The sequence below is a fragment of the Seriola aureovittata genome, chromosome 9 (genome assembly GCF_021018895.1).
Source record: "Seriola aureovittata isolate HTS-2021-v1 ecotype China chromosome 9, ASM2101889v1, whole genome shotgun sequence".
Classification (NCBI taxonomy): domain Eukaryota; kingdom Metazoa; phylum Chordata; class Actinopteri; order Carangiformes; family Carangidae; genus Seriola; species Seriola aureovittata.
Genome location: NC_079372.1, coordinates 9,177,996 through 9,199,696, shown reverse-complemented (window position 1 = coordinate 9,199,696; position 21,701 = coordinate 9,177,996). Strand labels below are relative to the sequence as shown.

The following is a 21,701-nucleotide window of genomic DNA, read 5'->3' as shown; positions in this document are numbered from 1 at the left end:
CTTTAATGTTTTTGTTTAGTTTCACTGCTCTACTCATCATTGTCATTTCCGCCTGCAGCAGGCAGCTGCCTTGAGCAGACATCTAAAACCCGACTGTACGCTACCTGCCCAGCTCCGAACAGCACACAGACAAAAGTGACTCGCAACCAAAGAGACAGATATTTCCTTCGAAAGTTGGTGGAGACCAAAAACAGAAACCAGAAGCACAACTCCAAATTCAGAGTAATGTTGCTCCGCAATAGTTGGATGTGTAAGCAGACAACTCTTCACTAACGAGTTCACCATATCAATTTAAAATATGTCAGTGTTGTCTTCACAGCTCCACTAAGTTTTCCTGTAATATCCGTGTTGGCAAAAGCCTTCGAAGTTGACACGGTTTCTACAGTGTACAGTGCGCAAACACACCAGAAAGCAACAGAGCAAGCACACCAGTGACTATACGGCAACACGAGTGCACGCAAACACCCAGCGCTGAGAATAGCCTGTGGAACTGGCAGATGGCTGTCATCGACTCAGAAACAGACACAGTGAGAGACAGACACTGAGAGACCGTCTCTCTCCACCCAGCCATCCATCCATCATTTGGCACTCTGCCATGCCAATTAAAACAGCGTCGGGCACGCTGCCCTCCTCGCACACTGGGTACACAAACACAGAACCCAGGGGGGCAATGACTGTGTGTGTGTGTGATGGTGGCTATTTATGAAACATTCACTCACCTAAAACTTAGTCTGGCCTATGTAGTTATAAGAGGAACATAACATCTTCATTCGGGTTTTTATTCCATTTTTTATGCGTGCAATATACAGTGGTCCCATTCACTTGAAAAGGAAAGTGGTCCCAGACTTTTGGACCCCGCTGTATGTTGCCTTTACTGAAGTTCATCCAGGTGTAGATTAAATGTTTTATTTATGAATGAAACGCAGGTGTGGTGTCTGGTAGAAAAGGGAATGGGTCCGTCTCTGTGTGGGCTAGATAAGATACGCAACTCTTCTCTCTGCTTCTCTCTCACCTGTTCTTTTCTGTCTTGTCTCTAATTGCTGGTCTCACCCCATCCATTACAGTGGCGGTGAAATGGAGGTGAATTAGCATATGTATAAAGCCAGTGTCAAACACAAGATGGTGTTAACAGCAGGGGGCACACCCTGTTTTTCAATTGTATTGTGTCTGTGTGCGAGTCCGTGCGTGCTTTTCCCGCAAAAGTGTGCACCAAGTGTGTGCTCGTACAGGATGGTATCTATGCATGAGTGCACATTTGTTTAATTTTCATAAAGGGCTCTGATTGCTGCTGCAGTCTGGGACTGAGTCAAACATAGCACAGCCAACATGTCACGGCAGAGGAGGCTTGAGGCTGAGAAAAGAACAAAAGTGTGTGTGGCATATTACACAGATGGGTGACAAATTAAAGGACAACCCAGCATTAAGTGTATTAGTTAGGTGTTTGACCATCACAAGCTGCCAGAACAGCTTCCCTCAGTCAGTGTTTTGATGATGGTGGTGGAGAGGCCTGATGTTCAGACCGACAATAATGTGTGGAAAAACGCCCCCCCCCCCCCCCAAAGTTAAACTTGCAACTTGAACTTTTGCTGCAACGTGACACATCAACTTGCAACCCACTGGGTTGGCCAATCAAGCACAGTCTTGGTAGAAAGCTCTGATTGTACTGTTACCTGGAGATCATCAAGACAGAGGATAAAATAATTGCTCCCTTGATAACTTTCCAGAGTTGTAAAATCCTGTCTCATAGTATAAAATGCTCTGCAGTGTTTTAAACTCAGCGATGTTTCAGTTAATCCACCTTCGCAGAGGCAATTTGCAGGTACTGACACACAGATTGCAAATGGTGGCAACGTCACGTTTCACAAATGACTGTTGCTCGCGAAATAGGAGAAATAAGAAATGAGTGGACTGTCATGACGCTCATGCATGGCTCGCAAGAAAGTGTCCGTTTTAATGAGAGAAACTCGTCACTATTAATGTGGAAGGACATGAACATATTGTTACGAATTCCATCTTGCAAGTCGCAAATTTGGTGACACAGATTGTATTTTGCCGTCTCACCTGTACCGTTTCTGGTCTGAACACTCCACACAGTGGTCAATAAGTGTTGATATGATAACTAAGCATGTGATTGATATGCATTTCCTACTCATTAAGCTCTTCAGTGACCCTCCATACCCTGTGGGGAGGCATCTGCTTTCCTTGTGTTGCATTCATTGTGGATTTATTTTTAATTTGTCAACTGTCTGTGTCTATGAACGCATGTGTGAGAAAATAACAGAAAGGAGGGCAGGAAAGAGTGAACAAAGAGAAATGTAGTTTCAAAAGAAATGCAGTCTGGGAAACCTTAAAGAGGTTGAGATAATGATGACAGAAACAATATGAAGCCAGTTTTAAATCTAAAGCTCTGGCATCACCCTGAGGATAAAAAAAAACAAACAAACAAAAAAACACACACACACACACACACACAATACGACTGACATACTGTGGCTACTTTTAGCTTCAGTCCACACTTATAAATAGCAGTTGTGAATAGACAAATCCAACAGAGCACACATTTCCTGAAACAGAATGAATACCTTTAATCAGTAAAAGCCAAAGCTTGTGCGAGTGCCTGTCACTGCTCAGTAATGGGAAATCACTGCCGTCTCTTACACCTCCAGTAATAACTGCTGTAAGGCCTGTACACTGAATCAAGATGGACTATACGGAAGGACTGCAAGTAATATCTCCAACCATGTCTGCCTTCCTCATTTCCAGAGCGCCTCTCCACAGGCTGATCTTAAACCTCTGTCTTCCAGTTTTCTTTAATAAGGCTGCGGTAGATACAATGAGATGTAAAGGAAGCTAAGATCAGAGAAGTGACCACTTGGTGTTTTTTTTTTTTGCTGGAGGCGTTTCTGTCCTTAGCCGATATAGGTCAGTGTCCTCAATAACAAGTGACAATTCCACTTATATCTGCTTGCACATTAAATCACACAAATAAATTCTGTCCTACACACACACACACACACACACACACACACACACACACACACACACACACACACACACACACACACACACACACACACACACACACACACACACACACACACACACACACACACACACACACACACACACACCCGAGCTGTCTTCTCTGACTCACCCCTGTCAGTTCAGGGATCATTTTTAGAAATTAATGTCATATTAATTAAGCTCATAAAGCCCCCGCATGTCCTCTGAGACTCGATCTCAGTCTGTCTGGGAGGACGTGCCACACTAAAGCTAACTCTTTTAGCTGCCAATCATTTTTTTTTTTTTTCTCCCTTGCTCTCTGTACAGTCCCTTTCTAAGCTCAACGTCTCCACGTCACCATAACTCCACAATCTGTACACCTCCTCTGCCATCTTTTCTCTCCGCCTCTCCATGTGTCCTTGTTTTATTGTCTGTCTAACAGAAATTGCTGCCCTCCTCTCTCTCTCTTCCTCCTCCGTCTCCTCTGCAGGCTGTTGGACGGTCAAAGTGTTACCTGGACAACCTGACAGGAGGAAGCACGAAGGCTGTAAACAGGGCACAAAAAGTTCAACCCTCGATGTGGGAAAACATCAAAAGCAAAGCTGTCCTCCTGTGGGGCCTTCATATACTATTTACTATACTGAAGACGAAACTAATGAAGGTGTTTGTGACAGTTCAGCATTATCTGTGTTTCTTCTCACAGAAAATGAGGGCGAAAAGAAGTCGAAGGCTCAGGCATTCATTTGTGTGCGTGAGAAGGAGGCGAGCTGCTGAGCCAGAAAAGAAGGTTACTTGTATTTGCATAGGCTAATGAAGGGCAGGTTTATAGTGAATGTGCCAGTCTAGAAAGAAACATAAGCACCTTTGACAACACACCCTCACTCATAAACTTCAGTCCACTATGCACGACTCCACTTCATGATAACAAGTTTCCATTCTGCTCAGTTATTCTACACTTCTACAACAAATCAGGGAAAAAGTCAATCAACATCAGTTTCTAAAACTAAAACTTCTATACTACATCCTACAGCAAAGGCCTTTCCAGTCTTTCCATTCATGACTTTATCTGACTAGTTGATCATCTAATCAACTAATATTTTTGATCATCTATTCATTACTTAAGTCATTCCCACCAGTTACAGCTTCTCACGTGTTTTGTTTTTTAAATTGAACATCTTTAGTTTCTGAACTGCTGGTTGGACAAAATAAGGGGTTTGAAGAAACCATCATGGGAAATTCTGTTACCGATCTACCACCGTTTGAAAAATTTTATTGTGCATTATCAGTTTGCCGAAAAAATATCAGACAGATTATTCAATTATGACGATAATTGCTAGTTTCAGCCCTCTATTTGTCTGTTTTTCATACACATTTGGAGATGCCGGCTGGCCTGTGCACGTGTGTGTGCAGTGATGGATATCTGAGTCGATCTACAAGGTAATTAACACACTATTGATTGTGGCTCTGTGTCAGGAGAAAACTCACTGAGTGTACTATAATGAAAGGAATTTGTAGTTAAAATATATCACATGGGAGAGAGCAAGAGCAGAAAGGGAGATGGAGAGAGCTGGTGCAGATGTCTTGTAGGTTAATTACGCAGGACTTTCTGCCTGACAATAAGGCACAAGCTTCTCCGGCGAAAATTAAATGTGTGTGTTTGTGTGTGGGCAGCTGCATGTTTAATGACAAAACATGATGAGATAGGGACTGCAGAGACCAGATCCACCTGTTCTCTTCTACCAGCCCCCTCTCAAAATGTGAGCTCGCACACACACACACACACACACACACACACACACACACACACACACACACACACACACACCCGCGCAAATCTATACCGCTTAGATAGGACCACATGGGGTTTTTAAGTGTCTGTAGTGCTGATTCGCATCTTCCACATCAAGTAACTGCAAATAAATGTGTGTTAATGTCGAAAAACACAACACAGACACAAGGCTGCTCATGCAGAAATAAAAGCTGCATGAAGAATTAAAACACAGCTTGTTCTTCACATGCAACCCCATACAGAAGATTTGAGATGAAAAAACCAAGAAACAAATGGATGAAGGCCAAACACACAGTTAAATAAAACAACCAGCACACACTCAACAAACAAAAAGAAAAGCAAGCACGCCGCAAGAGGTTTACTCCTTTAATGCTGCTTGGTTTTCAGTTCTCTTTTGTTCTTTTCTTTTTTTGCCTACTCTCAGAAGTTTAAAAAGACCAAATATTAGAGTAAAATTAAAATCATTTCCCTGCAAAACATATTAACAATTAAAGCTCTTGGCAGAGATAGCCTTTGAAGAATAATGGCGGGCAGTCATGTTTTTATGATGTTCTGCGAGAAGCCTGACCCAGTGTTCAGTGGCCAGCTGGAGACTTATTCTCTCCTCTGGTCTTGTGGTCGTTCTCTTTTCCTCCCTGTTTTTGGCAGCAGCCAGCAGACCTAATAACTGCTCACTACTGCATCATAAGTCTTTTAATCCTGGGATCTTCATAATCCTTTGAAGCAGATGCTGTAAAACTTACAGCGCCGTTACAATGCAGTGTCAGCCCTGACATATTGCAGATGTACTTTATGCTATTATTAAACTAGACAATCCATGGCCATTTACTGATTGTGGACAAATTACTGGACTTCAAATGCAGGCACATCAAAGATCCCTCCAGCTGGATCCCCATGCAGCATACACACAAACAGAAAAAAAAACATATTCCCTCCCAGTGGTGATGGCAGTTCAGTATGAGAGTTTGGAAACACCACATGGACTAATGGACTTATCAAAGCGAGCACCATGACCTTTTGGATGAGTGAGGGGGTGGGTGGGGGTTGGCCATGCCGTTTTCATGCTGCTGAACTGAGTGAACCTGAACAACCACAAAACACACAACTGGCCTTACAGACGAACACAGCCACGGGTGATAATCACAGGGGCTGTGCTGAGGGGACCCCGTCTAATCAACCAGGGGCCGTTGTTCGTCCCAGACCCTAACCTGGCCCCTGGCGTAAAATAAGTCGCACTTCAACAAACAAGCCGCAGACTGACATGACAGAACCCTTAAAGCTCTCCTGAAAAGACGAGAAGGAGCAAAAGTGACAGTGAGAGAGAGATGCAGGGAGAGAGACATGTGTATGTCATTTTTGTCATTTAAGTTGGTGGGACTTTGATGGACGTGAAGGTCAAACAGAGTGAGATCTGGGCAGGGAGAGGAGACAGGAAGAAAGACAGAGCTGAGAGGTTGTGATGGAGGGAAAAATAGATGAAAAAAGAGGAAGTGAGCAATGGAAAGAGGGAATGACGCAGGCTGCCGTTCCTCCCATTATCAACTTCCACACAGTCCTCCCAATGCAGGGAATAGATACGCAACAGAAGAAAGCATTGCCTGTGGCAGCAATAACCTTCACTAAATGATATGATATCTGTGTGTGTGTGTGTGTGTGTGTGTGTGTGTGTGTGTGTGTGTGTGTGTGTGTGTGCGTGGAGAGGGTGTATGCGCGCTGTCTTTGGCTGTTTTATGAGAAGCTCAGGAGCTCTGACAACACTTTGACATCTCTCACTAGTCCCTTTAGTGTGTAAGAGTTATGTCAACAGATGTAAACTGAATCTCACATCTCGCACCATTTTTCTTCTTCTCTCCCCTGCCTTTCTTTCCTAACTACCCTCCATCTCACCGGAGATGTTTTCTCAGACTCAACTGTTTTATTTAACAGTGAAGGCAGCGCACAGGAGCAAAAGAAGACAGGACAGAGGAAGGATAGAGAGAGGGAGGGGGAAAAAAAATGTTACATTTTTTCTGCTGACTATATTGGCAGGGAAAAAACCATTTTATAGCAATATGTATTGTAGGAGGAAAGTTGGGTTTCAGTGAAGGCAACAAAGAATAAAACCACAGACATGGAGCAAAATATTCCCTTCAGTGATAAATGAATAATGGATTATCCAAGTTTGCAAAGGTTGCCTCCACTTCAAGCTCATCCTTTAAACCTTGAAGTTGCTTTTGGCTGAATTTTGCCTAAAGCATCAATAAGCATCAACAAAGGGCTGACTTTCCCAAATCTGAAGCTTCACTTCTTCACTGAACAGCGTCCTTCTCGCTTGTGACGAATCTGAGCAGATAGATGACAGTGATGCCGACATTACTGCCCAATAGATCCACATTTTTCATCTTAATGAAACATGCTCCTTGGAGCCCAAACTAAATATTTAATGGCCTCTCACTGCAACCTTGAAACCCTTCTAACAAAGACAAAGGGACACCCCCACTTTCCTCCTTTTCTTTTCATTCATTCCTTCCAAGTCTCAGTCTGTCTGGCGCTCTCCTCAACCAGGGAGGGAAAAGGACAAACCAAAACAAGATTGGACATCTCAGAGGAGTCTATTTTCTTAAGCAGTGCTCTGCTTTTAGCCTGAGAGGAAGTGAGGATACAAGGAAAATCATGCCATTTGTGACACTGGGATTTCAGCACCAATTTCCCTGCTCCTCTAGGGAGCTGTTCCCACAAAGATGCCGTTGAATGCTTGGTTGGACAATACCATATAAAAATGCAGGCATAAGGGTGTTACCATTTCATATGGAGGAGTAAAAGCCCAAGTGAGGCGAGGAATAAACCAATTCACTGCCTATAGTGCAGGGGCTAAGGGTGAGTGAGAGAGTTGGGGCTGTAAAGTGAGTTCAGCCATTTTATTACCTTTCTCTGTGGGGGTGATGGGATGAATGGTACAATCCGGTGCTTCTCAACACTGGCTCCCACTGCCAGTTTTCTAATCTGCCATGTAGTCAACTGTGCTCATAGTGCTTTCCCAGGTGCAAATTAGTCCAAGATTAAATGGTAAGAATGAAAACTTGGTCAACTTCTGCCACCATTAAATCCACTCCACATGTATTAAAATAACAATGACTGGATGTGGGTGAGTATATGTGCTTCACAACGGAGACAAAGGGTGTGTAAGTGAATGTTACCGGGAGTTTAAGTGTGTAATGTGTATGTCTGAAGCCAAGGGCCTGCTGTGCTGGCAACTTCGAGTGCCCTGGCCCCCGTCCAGTGAGGTTAGTCAGTCATACATGAGTGTGTGCAAATGTGAATGCTGGCAGGATGTGAGTTTCTGGTGTATTCATACCGAGCCGTTTAAAGAGGACAATAACAGTCCTTCCAGTATTTGAGTAACCTGTTAGCAGCTGGCAGGTCTGAGCCTCAGCCAGACAAAACAACAGATCAATTTTTCATTCAGCGACCGGGGCAGAGGAAGGGAGTCTGTGATAGACAAAATAACAGACCACTGTGGAAGTACATTGAGAAAAGTGCGTGAAGGGGAAACAAAAACATCACCTTCCTTTCTATCACGGTCACCTTTCACGTACGTGAATCCCACGGTGAGTGAGGTTGCTGCTGGTGTTAAGCATGTAATATGATGAGTTCCTGCCACATGTTCGCACATGCACGTATCAGCATGTGAACATGTCAGCGCTAAAGTCACATGTGCACTGCTACCTTGTACTCACAGCAACAAGAATCTGTGTGCCGCTATGCACCACCTCGATGTACTGGTACTCCATGAGGCAGCCCATGACAGTGATGTAGGAGTGGCTCTCTGTGGTGCGGACCCCCGGAGCCTGCGGCATCTCTCTCCTCACACAGCCCGGCCCGTGTTCGCTCCACCACGAGTGATGGGCTGAGATGTTAAATGTCAGCAGGTCACTGTCCTGGAAGGAGAAATAAAACATTAACTTTGTTGTATGAACTCTTTTCATTACTTATGATGTACATTCATTTATTTTTGATGAGGAAACCAAGGTTGCACCACAAGTCAGGTTGTTCAAGAAGCAGGGAGCTCATCTCTGGAAAGTTATGGTAGAGGCTATATCTTTTACATGGCTGTTTCCTTTTGTTCAAAGGGTTGGTTCATGCATTATAAACAAGACTAAGGCTCTGTTCAGGCCATGGATCTGACAAGTGGTCAGGTCTAAGCACGTCAGTTCATACCTGGCTTTAGAATGTCAGTGACCTTGTCGTGTCTCCAGTGAACACTTGAGATCAGATCTCACTTCCCTGCTCTTTATGCAAATAAACATGAATGCAATGTTGTTGTTTTAAGTCAGTCCGACTATGACAGACGGGTCCGTTCTCAATGTGTTTGTGTGTGTGACAAAGAGAAAGAGAGAGAGAGTGGGGCAAGGAATGGTTGAGAGAATCACCGATCAGATCTCAAATGCATCCTCAATATGTCTTGGGTGCATTCACACCTGAACTTAAAGCTGTCCGCCTGTGATTAAGTCACCTGAGACAGATGTTAAAGCCAGATCTGAACAGGGCCAGAGAGCCTACAGTCTTGCCAGCGGCTCAGAGAGGTACCGTGAGCTAAATGCTAACAATGACAGTGGTAAGTAGGTATAACGTTTGCGGCTGATGGGAATGTTTTACAGATATTTAGTCATAAGCAAAAGTTTTGGACAAATTTAAATTTTTACCTGATGGAAGCACTACTGTAAGAATTAAGGGATCACCAAAGTGATTACAAGTTATCTGAGGGGGATATGAATGTCTGGGACAAATTCCATGGTAACACCCAATATTTGTCAAGACATTTAACTAAAAACAAACAAAAGTCATTAGGATTCATCCTCTGGGGACCATGAATGTCTGAATGAAATTTCATGGCAAGTTATCCAATAGTTGGCGAGATCTTTCAGTCTGGATCAAAGTGGTGGGCCAAACTTTGCCACCCCTAAAGCCATGCCATTAGCATGGCTAAAAACTTACTACAAGCTCTATCTATCCTTGTGATAGTTTTGGCCTTTATGTTATTTGCAGATGTTTTGAGAAACCCTTGTTTAATATTTCTGCTGCCACGGCAATTCCACCTAGGTGAATGAAATTCTGTTTGTGCTGCTCAAAGGATTAAAAAATACATTTAATTCAAAACAGCAATGTGTCTTACCAGAAACAATGTATCTGTTCCTCAGGATAATCCACAGACCTCACAGTCAACAGTTTTCTTTGGAACTACTTTCTGGCAAATAAATAATCCGTAGGAAAACTGTTGACACTGCGTTTTATGGTTTAACCAGAGTAACATTGTTCCAGGGGAGAAATGTTGCTGCTATATTAAAAAAAAAGAAAAAAGTATAACTACTTTTAGAGCCAGTATTTTATACATAACTCTTGTCATGTTGCACCCTGGCAATGGCAATGTTCAATTTGCACACAGCCATATGAGCCCACACATACAGATGCTCACACCAATCAATACCCCAATACAGCAATCTAACCTCGCATCTGCTCCACAGTGACAAGACATGCATTATTAACAGAGCCAAGCACTGTCAGGAAACATCTCTGATTCCTATCAACCCCTACTCACACATACATGGACACATCAACAACACACTGATGATAACACTAGTAGCAACAAGTTCAGCAACAGATCTGTGCAGTCAGGGGAAAAATGCATGAACAATATTAAAATAATGCTACAGAATATAATCCGTCTCTCTCCTTCTCTGTCATTCTGTCGTTCTCTCACACAGAGTCACAAAAACAAGGGCGGCTGAAGGTCAATATGTACGATTGTGAAGACTAATGACTTGACAGATGCCATTGATTGAGCCTGCGAGCTAGGGAAACCCTCTCTATCCAAGCTGTAGCTACCCTCCTGACTGCAGCACGTCAGCAGTCAATACTGAAGAGGCTTTTGGCAACTTACTGTCAGGAGTGTTATTGTTATGCTCCCATGCACCTCAAAGCGCAAATCAATCCCTCCATATCATAGAATCAAGGTTAGTCTTCTGATAGTGCTCAGACTATTTTCTTTAACAAAAGTCAATACATATTTCGGAGAAAATCCTGTTAGTGGAATCACTAGAGAGGCATTCGATAAAGCTAAACATCAAATGATGAGAATCTCACTTCTATGATTTATTGTTTCTGAAATACAGAGAAAAGAGTTTATGTTTGAGTGATCACACTGGGGAGCAAACCTGAGTGGCTAACTGGATGTTGTAAATTCTTCTGACCCTGTTGAGTCCATATAATATTTACTTAGATTTCATAAAAGGTGCACATGCACGCTGGTTGCCTATTGATTGGGGAGCTGGAGAGACTGTGCTCATGGTGGCCCGCTATTGTCTGTAAAATAAAGATGGTAGTCCATCTGCACGAGGGGAGAGGGAGACGGGGAGAGAGCTGGATGAATCTGAAAACTTTTGAAAACATTTGTTGATGTTATCGCTTTCAAGTTGTTTTTGAAAACTCCAAAAATTTCTTATTCTCCTTCGGCTCCAAGTCAACAACCAAATCTTCTTCTCACAGACCTACTTTTCTGTGTCTGCTGTCAGACAATTTATCAAGTATGAAACTGTGATTTGATCACGGCTCATAAATTCTACCTGATAACTCAACAAGACGTGTTAATCTCTAAACTTTTGTAAAAATTTCTTATTAATCCATCCACTAGTTGTTGAAATTATTTCCGTCTGGACCAAAGAGGTGGACTGACCCACTGACAGTCTAACATAGTAATCCACTGAGTCATAAAGTCAGGCTAAAACACAGGGCTAAAAATCAGCAGACCGACAATGAGAGTGTTTAGAGTTTAAAGTGGCAATTTGTAAGTTTTCTGTGCCACTGAATGTGGTTTCTTGTTGGGAGCGGGTGGCGGGGATGTTCGCTTGACAAGAGCTTCGGCCATCGTTGAATTTACAGCACAAGAGGTTATAATACGTTCTCTAAGCAGCGCTGTGTCTTTAGGGCAGGGTGTGGGTGAGGGCAGGGCTGACATGCAGGAGCTAGCTTGTTAGTGTGCGAACTTTAGTAGAAGAAAAGACGTGATAGAGACAAGAGTTAACATTGCTGTTGCTTTCCACCACTGGAGGCAACTCTTGGTGAGTAATGGAATGAAGACTGATGCTGAACATTTCTTCTAATCTGCATGTAAACAGCTGTTAATGTGGTTTACAAAGCTACGTATCAATAACAAAAACAGCTCCTTCATACACCTGCCAAATAGATGACATATTTCCTGTTTAGATAAGTGACTATCTGCCATGTACAATGTGCTGTACATTGTTCTTTGCTAATGCCAATAAGAGATGATTGAAAAAAAACGTGTTAGAACCGGAGCGTAATGAATGTGGGGATTTTTTCTTGTTTTTAAATGGCCAGGGAAAGAAGCCATTTCAAATTCAGACAGCTTGGAGAAGACAAAGTCTCAGTGTCTGCAGCCGCTGTGTGCAGAGTGTGAGAGTGAATGAATAAAAGGAGAGGCAGTGAATGACTTGGCACTGTTTAAAACAGAGGTGTGTGTAGAGTAGCAGGGGTCTGTCTGTCTTGCACTGTGGGGGAGGGGATAAGGGATCAATAGGAGGTGACAGAGCATGTGGCATATGACTCCGACAACCTGCCCCCTCATTTCTAGGGCCTTGTCACCCACATACACACACACACAAATACAAACACATCCTCTCTACTATCCTGTCAACATCAGTCAAAGAAAGGCAGACAGAATTAGCTGACTCTCGTTTATGATCAAATGCGTCGGGGTCCTCCCAGAGAGGTGTGTGTCAAGTTTGGTCATGCATGTGTGCATGGGGTGTATGTGCGTGTGCACTCCATTAGCCAGCTCTCCTCCTGGCCACCATATGCAGAGCTGGGAGCCCAGGCTGGCTCCATCTGTCGGGTTAATGCCCAGTCTCAGCCCCAAGCAGCTGGCCCCTACAAGCCTCATTATTCTAGGAGGAACCATGCAGTAGCACGCACGCGCACTCGTGCACATGCGCGCGCGCACGCACACACACACACACACACACACACACACACACACACACACACACACACACACACACACACAGTGAGAGACAGACACAATTGATGGACCCAAGGTCTATCACACAATGACAAAGTCACCAGAGCTTGGGAAGATGTTTCTGAAATTCATTTTGTCTGAGTTGGTGTCAGATGACCGTTGCCTACATGAATTCATTTTTCTCAATGGTCAGGCAGGCAGGCAGAGGAGAGGAGAGGAGAGGAGAGGAGAGAGGAGAGGAGAGAGGAGAGGAGAGAGGAAAGGGCTGAAATTAAAAGGGCATGATATGGAACTTGCAAAATATGTGGAATAAATTAAAAAACATCAAAGGAGGAGTGAGCAGAGTGAAAAAAAAGCTGAGAGAAGACAAGTTGACAGGATGGGGGAGGGTGGATAAATGTACAGTTTTAGAGGTGACAAACCCAAACACTTCTCTTTGTCTGGATAAATACACATCTAATCTGCACTTAGGAACCACAGGAGGGCCCAAAAGATTTAGAAGTGTGTATGTGTGAGCGTGGTGGTTCGGAAGGGGGATTTTTTTCCCTGATTATTTACCTATTAAGTTCTAATCTTCTGCTTGAAACTCAACAGAGAGGTAAGTGCCCCCCCTCCCCCAGGTCAGCAGAAATGCACCGCACACACAATTTAAAGGGACACAAACATTCCTCAAGGCAAAATGATATGTCTCTGTTGAGGTGTTGCAGTTGCTGGTGTGTGTGGCGCAGATTCCTGCAACTTAGAGAGCAATTTATAGCTCGGTGTAGGATTCATACTAGATAGCTGTGTCACACATTCATTATATACCACAAGTAACTGTGTTTACTTGGGCTGCATTTCACACCGGGGCTTTCAGGCTTGTCATAGGCTGAAAGCTCTTGTTGGCAGCGCATCAATTATAGTTAAAATATATGTTCAGCATTAGCAAGGCTCAAGAATACCCAATTATGCTTTTATATTTTACATCAACAGTCGGGAGCAGCAGCTCTGCATGGTCGAATAAAAAAATGGCACAAGGTCAGAAGACCAGAGTGGCGTGTGTGTGTGTGTGTATATATGTGTGTGTTGGTTTCTACCAACTATATGACATTAACGCTCACTTTGCACAGTGACTGGCCTTTTGTGCAGTGGTAAGCAGATTTTAAACTTCTGTCTCAGGCTCTATTTTCTATATCCACACAATTATTTCTATGACTTTTTGTGGGTGCAGTACTATGAATGTCTTTCAGGAGAGACCGTCTGAAAATGTGCATTGTTATCCACGTATTTAAATGGTTGTCGTATCTCGCCCCTCTATTTTTTGCCGGCTTTTAACTCTTCATGTCATACAAACTAGTTACTTTTCTAGCATTACCCGACCCTCAGGCTTCTTCAACCTAACTCCACGTTGCCATATCAACCCAACCGGATTCAGACAGGGGAAAACAGCTCTTGTTGAACAGGTGGAGGTGGTGTTCTCTCTATCATTAACGGAAATAGAGTCAGGTTTTCTATATCAGGTCATCTCTGTGCGTATGATGGTGAGCAGTTCCACCACTGACAACGGTTGGTCAGCAAGTACCAACTGTAGAAAATAATGTCTGTAGACCTATTGTTTAATAGATCGTGTACATAGATTTAGGACAGTGGTTAAACTGTTGACAGGAACTATGTTTGGACTGTGTTATATGACTTCAACGGACAGATGGAGATTAACCAGAAACAAGTATTTTCTGTGGTAGAATTATACATCATTTATGACTGGGTTCTCAACACAGCACCATAGAAACCCGCAGTGTAGGTGGCACAGTGCTTGGACACAGGAATATAAATCAGGCTTCATTCCTCCACCAGCCCGCAACTATGACCTGCAACTGTGACCTTAGGGAGGAGAGAACATTCATCACAGTTCAGACAAAACCACCCGACCTGGCTGACTGACGCACGATGAAAGATTCTGAGAAAAAAGCAGACTGACATTTTAAAAGTCTCACCTTGGACAGGCCTCCTACGTCCAGGTAGAAACAGATGATGAAGACGTTCCAGGCGACCCACAGAGCGGCCCATACTGTATACTGGAGGGCAAAGACACAGACAGATCAGCTCCATGGAAACGAGATGCAATGAACACAACAGGGTATGACAACTACTGAGAATATGGCAGGTTGAATGAATGACCTCCTAAAGCCAGTGGTCAGTGTCCTCCCACGCACACACACCCACACACATATTCTGAATTAATAGACACCCACATACAAACCACACACACACACACACAGACACTTGTGTTTTTAAAGGTGGCGGTAAGTTCAGCAAGTCTATTTGGGCCCTAAGGGAGCTGCAGGTTTGTAAACGGCTGAGGCTGAAAGAAGTTCACAACTCAACCATTTGCAAAATTGTACAGTCAGACAGCCAACTGTTGACAGACGGAGTGGTACAGAGTGATATTCACTGATAGAGAAAGAGTCATCAGTGTGAAGGTTGTGAAATCCTCTGACTCGCGATGAATTGTGTGTTTAAAATGTCAGAGGTGTGTCAGAGGAAGAACGGAGGCCACCTTCGTAAAAACATACATGTTGAATCACGAAACCCCTGAGCTTGCTCTCTCCCATTTTCCACTTGATATGACACAATAGCTCTAGTTACTGCCCCCCCACCCCCCTGTTAAATTCCTGCTTCCTCTGTTTTTTCATCTTATCCTGTGTGGCTCCCATTTATTCTTCTCCATCTCCCCTGTCTCTCTTTATTCACTCTCTTTTCCTGTCTATCCCTTTCTCGCTCCCCCAATCTTTTCCTGTCATTAACATCGCCATCTGCGCTTCCACTAATGCTGCTCAAAATAGGCTTTTAATGCCTCAGATGCACGTTATGGTGTCAAATAAAAACTGAAGTGCGTTAAAGCGCATTTATGAAGCTTCATGGCGGCGTTTCCTAACAAAAGCAGTGAAGCAAAGGGCAGCACATGCTTTGCACCGTGTTTCAAAGAATGACCTTCTCTGTCCAGAAACTCAAAGCCGAGTATAAATCTGATGAGCTCCTTAGCCCCCCGTCCCCCAAACACCCCACCCCCCTTTTAATTAGTCCTAATTACCATGGGATTAGAGTGATTTAAGGGTGTCGCAAAACGCACAAGAGATTGCGCTGCACTTTGCAATTAGAATGGAAAGGCAACAACAAGCCCAATCTACAGTACATGCACAGACAGAGGACTAATGCAAAGTGATGTGACACCGCTTAACAAAAACAGTGAGGACTAGGATTACGGGACAGACTGTACCTGGTTTCACATGAACTACTCGTCTTCAGTTGCGTGTACTCACCACCACAATGTAGCGCGGCCGGTACTGGATGGTGCCAAAGAGGCCGAGGATGACGATGATGATGTGGAAGAAGTTGGCAAGGATGGGGGCCCACTGGTAACCCAGGAAGTCAAAGACCTGTCTTTCTAAAGCCAACACCTGAAGGGTGAGAAAGAGAGAGAGAAAAAAAGATAGACAAATGTTATCGGGTTCACATGTTCTGGATGAAAAACCGCTTCTCCTGCTGTGACAGCGAGCTGCGAGGAACAGAAACAGACAGTGAAATAGTGCACCTTACATACACACACTGGCAACATGGCTATGTGCTGATAATGGTTTATTGAAGGCAATATCCGTTCACCTCACAGCAACTGGCCAACAATCCTACGATGAGTGGGTCGACATGAACAGCTTGAGTGTTTAGCCTCCGACGATGGGAGAGCCCAGAGGTGAAGACTAAAAGTTTTATAAAACAAACAGTGACAGATTTATCGATTCATCCCCTGCTGAGCTAAAGAGGAGCTCACTATTTCCAAACGTCCTGCCAACGGCCTCAAGGAATGAGAATGCTCTGGGAACTTTACGGGAGGTGAGAGCCTTCCTTAATAATACCACTGCAGTGAGCTTAGGCGCTTATTAAAATATGTGCTCGCAAACATGCATACGTGCACGTTAAACCCTGTACAATGAAAAGAGAAATTCCACTGTTGTCCCAATACAGGCTCGCTCCCTTCTGCTCCTACATCAATAGAGGTTTCCTGGACAGTTCTTTTAAGATAAAGATTTCCCATTTCACTCAACCTGAGATCTTTGCAAGCAACATTTTGTGCAACAGAAAAACAACAGCAAAAGAAAGAAAAAAAAAGAAACTAAACCAAAAAAAAAAAATTCTGTAATTTACACCTTTAAGACTGTGTGCCCCTATTTGCATCAACTCAATTAGCATTCCATTTGGGGGGGAAATACAGGGATGGGGTGTGAACCATTTAATTAAAATTCCATTGCCAATCCAATTCCATTCCATACCTAGTGTGTGTGTGTGTGTGTGTGTGTGTGTGTGTGTGTGTGTATGTGTGGGGAGGGGGGCTTGTTTTACTATATTAATGGGCTTTGTAAACTGGGAGACCCCTATACTTGTGGGGACCAAAATGCTGGAAAATCCCCTCAAGTCTAAATGGATAATTGAGGGTTAAGACAAGGTTTTAGAGTTGGGGTTCGGCATTCAGTTGTGATGGTTACGGTTTGGGTAAAGGGTTAGGGAACGCATTATGTCAATGAGGGGTCCCCACAGAGATAGGTGTATAAGGGTGTGTGTGTGTGTGTGTGTCTCAAGCAACGATGTGTTTTGTTGTGTCGACATGTCATTTCCAGCCAAGCGCTTGAAGATGGATGAGGGAGGGAGGAATCTCGTCTCTGCTGCAATGATAGGAACGCACCAGTGAGCACATTCACGCAAACACACGCAATCTCACACACACTCACACACACACACACACACACACACACACACACACACACACACACACACACCACATGCTCGACACACATTTCCAAATGTAATGGAAATGTTACCAGACACCCGATGAGACATTGTGACAGGCAGGGGAGGGAGATGATCAAATGCTGAGTGATAATTAAAAATGAACACTCCTTCGCATTGAGGGCAAATCTCCACAGACAGGGTGTGAAGCGACACGGGGCGAGGTGAGTGAAGTGCGACCTGCACCAAGCATTACCTGACCAATGTCAAGGAATAACTAAGCAATCTGAGAAGAAAGCCCCTCACTCTAGCACAAAGAGGAGGGGGGAAAAATGAGATTGAATAATGGCAGCAAAATAAAACTGAGATGGATGGGGAGAATAAAATGAAAAAAAAAGATCACGAAAAAAAAAAATGAATCGAAAGATGAGAGAAAATGCAGAGAAAATCACAAACGACATATGCTAATTTAGAATGACTGAGCTCCCTCTCTCTTAATAACCTCTGTCTATCCCCTGGATAGAGAAGGGGCTGAAGGAAATGAATAAAGTCAAAAGAGTCGTACATCTTCTGGTTCGACTCGGGCTCATGGTTCGAGAGCTCAATAAAACTCATGCAGGAGGATGTCAGCAAAATGACGCACAGCTTGGCTGCAGTTAAATTGGTGGCTGTGGTGGAGGGGGAGTCACAGGACCGACCCTGACAACACTTGTGGATAAACTGTCACTTTTTAGATGCACGCCTGGACAAAACATCCGACTTGAATCCTTTAATCACTTTTCCAATTAGTTACACAATGCATACATAAAGGTAATTTCACACCTGATCAATAATATTAATGAGTATTTCTTCAGCTGCTTAGAGGTGGACATTAAACTAAGACAACACCATACCCATCCCAATTTAATTAATTAATACGCTGGTGTTTTCTCATGTGGACTATTGCACTGTTCTTTTAACTGGATAACCAAAAAAAAGAGAAGAAAATCAGCTTTAAGTTTAACTTTAATTTTGTTCTTTGAGCAAAAGAGAGCACGTCCCAATTTTAGTATCTTTACATTGGCTCTCTTGTCTCTTTTAGGAGTGATTTTAAAATTACATTACTGGTGTATAAGGCTCAGAATGGCTTAGCACCTCCATACTTGGCTGACTGTCTCTCCCTCTATACTGCCAGCCGCTGCCTTAGGTCATCAGACACTACAGCATTAACAAAAGTTAAGACTAAGTGGTATGGAAGGGGCAGACTTCTGTTATAACTATGAGGTTTTGAAAATCCTTTACATCTGACTCTCTGACGGTTTGTATATAATTCTACCCTCTTGGTATTTTAATGCTGTGTTTGCCAAGGTTTTATTTATTGTTTTATGTACTGTTCACTCAGCACACTTGCTTATTCATGCAATTACCCGATCAGCCAATCATGTGAAAGCAGTTCAATGCATAAAATCGTGCAGGTAAAGGTCAGGAGCTTCAATTCATATTGACATCAAACTTCAGAATAGAGAATAAATGTGACCTCAGTGACTTTGACCGTGACATGACTGTTGGTGCCAGACGGGCTGGTGTGAGCGTTTCTGAAACTGCTGATCTCCTGAGATTTTCACACACAACAGTCTGCAGAGTTTTTACTAAGAATGGTGCCAAAAACAAAAGACATCCAGTGAGCAGTAATTCTGCAGACGGAGACACATTGTTGGAGCTGACAAAAAGACTACGGTAACTCAGATAACCACTCTTTAAAACCGTGGCGAGCGGAAAAGCATCTCAGAATGAACAACACGTCGAATCTTGACGCAGATGAGCTTCAACAGCCAAGGACAACATTGGGTTTCACTCCTGTCAGCCAAGAACAGAGATCTGAGGCTTCAGTGTGCACAGGCTCACCAAAAACGTAGCCTGGTCTGATGAATCTGGATTTCTGCTGAGGCAGCAGATGGTAGAGTCAGAATTTGGAATCAACAACATGAATCTGTGTTTTCTTGGCACACTTTGGGTCGCTTAATATCAGTCAATCATGGTTTTGATGCCACAGCCTACCTGAGTACTGTTCCTGAGCTTCGTCGTCACAAAGCAAAGGTCGTCTCAAACAGGTATCATGAACATGAAAATAAGTTCAGTGTATTTCTGTGGCCTCCCCAGTCGCCAGATCTAATTCCAGTAGAACACCTTAGGGATGTGGTAGAACGGGAGATTGGCAGCATGAATGTGCAACAGACAAATCTTCAGGAAAGATGTGATTATGTCAACAAGGAGCAGAATCTCAAAAGAATGTTTTCAACATCTTGTTGAATCCATGCCACAAACAACTGAGGCTGCTCTGAGAGCAAAGAGAGGAACTTCCCAGTATTAGTATGATGCTGCATTTAATAAATACATGATTTTTCTAATAGATGTGATGGATGTGCAAATCTGAGTGACAACAGCTGTTACAACAAGTTCTAATAGTTGAGATAAAGTGAGACAGAAAAAGGTGAGAACAGTAGGATCCGGAGGCCTCATACCTCATGCGTTTACCCGCAGTCTGCTTATGACAATTAAAAACAGTGCACAACACCTAGCTAAAAATAACACATCACATCATGCTGTATATTTGGTCTCTCACGTCCATTTGTCGAGTAAAGGTCTGTTAAATTGTGGCTCCCTCCACACGATCGCAGAGAGCAGATAGCGTTTATCTTATGGTGTTGATAGAGATAGATAGTGGAGGTTGGTACTAGGAATGTCCTCTGGTAATTCTGGTGGAGAAAAAAAGAGATCCAACGGCTCTGCAAAATCTGTTACACAGCTTTTATTCTTTTTGGCTGTATAAATGCAAAGTGCCTCTGGGTCTTATCTGGGTGTAGTTGGTATAATTTTTACATTGGAATAATGAAAAGACATTTTGTGAGATATCTAATCAGAGAAATAACATGGTATTAAGATATTTAGTTTAAATGCAAATATCTTAAGCATGACTGCAAATTGGATTTGTGACCGCTTCTATTTAAATAGTGACCATTTTGAGGTTTACTGCGACAGGTTTAAAATCTTTGCTCTGCTATTTGCTTACTATTATTCAAACATTCACAGAAACACACACTGTGTCGGCTGCTCCAGTACAGGCCAATAGAGCCCTCATCCATCCAACACACATACTTTAGATCCCTTAATGTATTCATTACACATGACCACGGACCCTTTCCTTGACATATTTCCATCAGCCGTTGCATTAAAGAAATGTATAGGCATGAGGGACGTGTGCGCGTGTGTGTGTGTGTGTGTGTGTGTGTGTGTGTGTGTGTGTGTGTGTTAGTGTGCGTGTGTGTGTGTGTGTGCGCGTGTGCATTCTTTCCTTTGAGATGCTGTAGTAAGCCTATCACGTTCGCTGCTAACTCAATAATCCACCAAGATGACAACAATCAATCAAGGATAGAAAGGTCTCTGCCCACCCGGACACACACACACACACACACACACATACTCACTCACACAGACACACATGCAATCACATAAACCCACATGGCACAATTAGCCCACAATTCATAGGAAGCACGTTACTGGAGAGTGGGGTAGAATTTGATCAAAAGATACCAATGCTCTTCCAGGAATAGAGAGCCGGCTACATAACGGCCCGTAAAAGCCTCCCACCGACCTCCTGCAAGCACAAATGACTCCCACTGGAGTGACGGAATCTTTTAGTGTGTATTTTGGTTTTGGGTGTGTATATGTGGAGAAGTCTGTTGCCCACACATACCACTCCTCCCACCATAAATACTAAGCAATTAGGGGGTGGGTATGACAGCAGGATGCAACAAGCCCCTCTTGCACCTCCACTACTGCCCGTCCTTTGTCTGCTCCATCGTTCTCTCTCTCTCTCTTAATATCCTTTGTTTTTTTTAAATCTTTACTGTAAGCTCGCAGAAACCACCAATTACTCTTTCCTTCAGCTCTGTGATACCAGGTTATTAACGAGGATCGTAAACCTCGATGGTGCTGCTTCTGGTAGATGATGTTAGCTGGTGTATATTCACTCGGCTCATCGAGGTGTGGATAAACGAGAAAACACAAGCAGAGCGATTAAGAACACACAAGTGGACACAGTCTTACACTGTAATCCCTCCTCTCCTTAATGCCCAAATTGAGAATATCAAAGCCCCA

General features: G+C 43.4%; 1 protein-coding gene across 3 annotated transcripts in view; it reads right to left on the bottom strand.

Moving 5' to 3' along the window:
- The window catches only part of nkain4 (sodium/potassium transporting ATPase interacting 4), a 47,914-nt gene that overhangs the window by 12,250 nt on the left and 13,963 nt on the right, over positions 1-21,701 (bottom strand). For all 3 annotated transcript variants that reach the window (XR_008828724.1, XM_056385769.1, XM_056385770.1), the window contains 3 exons: positions 16,106-16,243; positions 14,780-14,860; positions 8,509-8,709 (listed from right to left, as the gene is read on the bottom strand). Coding sequence is in view for 2 of the 3 variants with exons in the window: in XM_056385769.1 (XP_056241744.1) it covers positions 8,509-8,709; positions 14,780-14,860; positions 16,106-16,243 (420 nt within the window). In the remaining variant the exon portion in view is untranslated. The remainder of the gene's footprint in view (positions 1-8,508; positions 8,710-14,779; positions 14,861-16,105; positions 16,244-21,701) is intronic.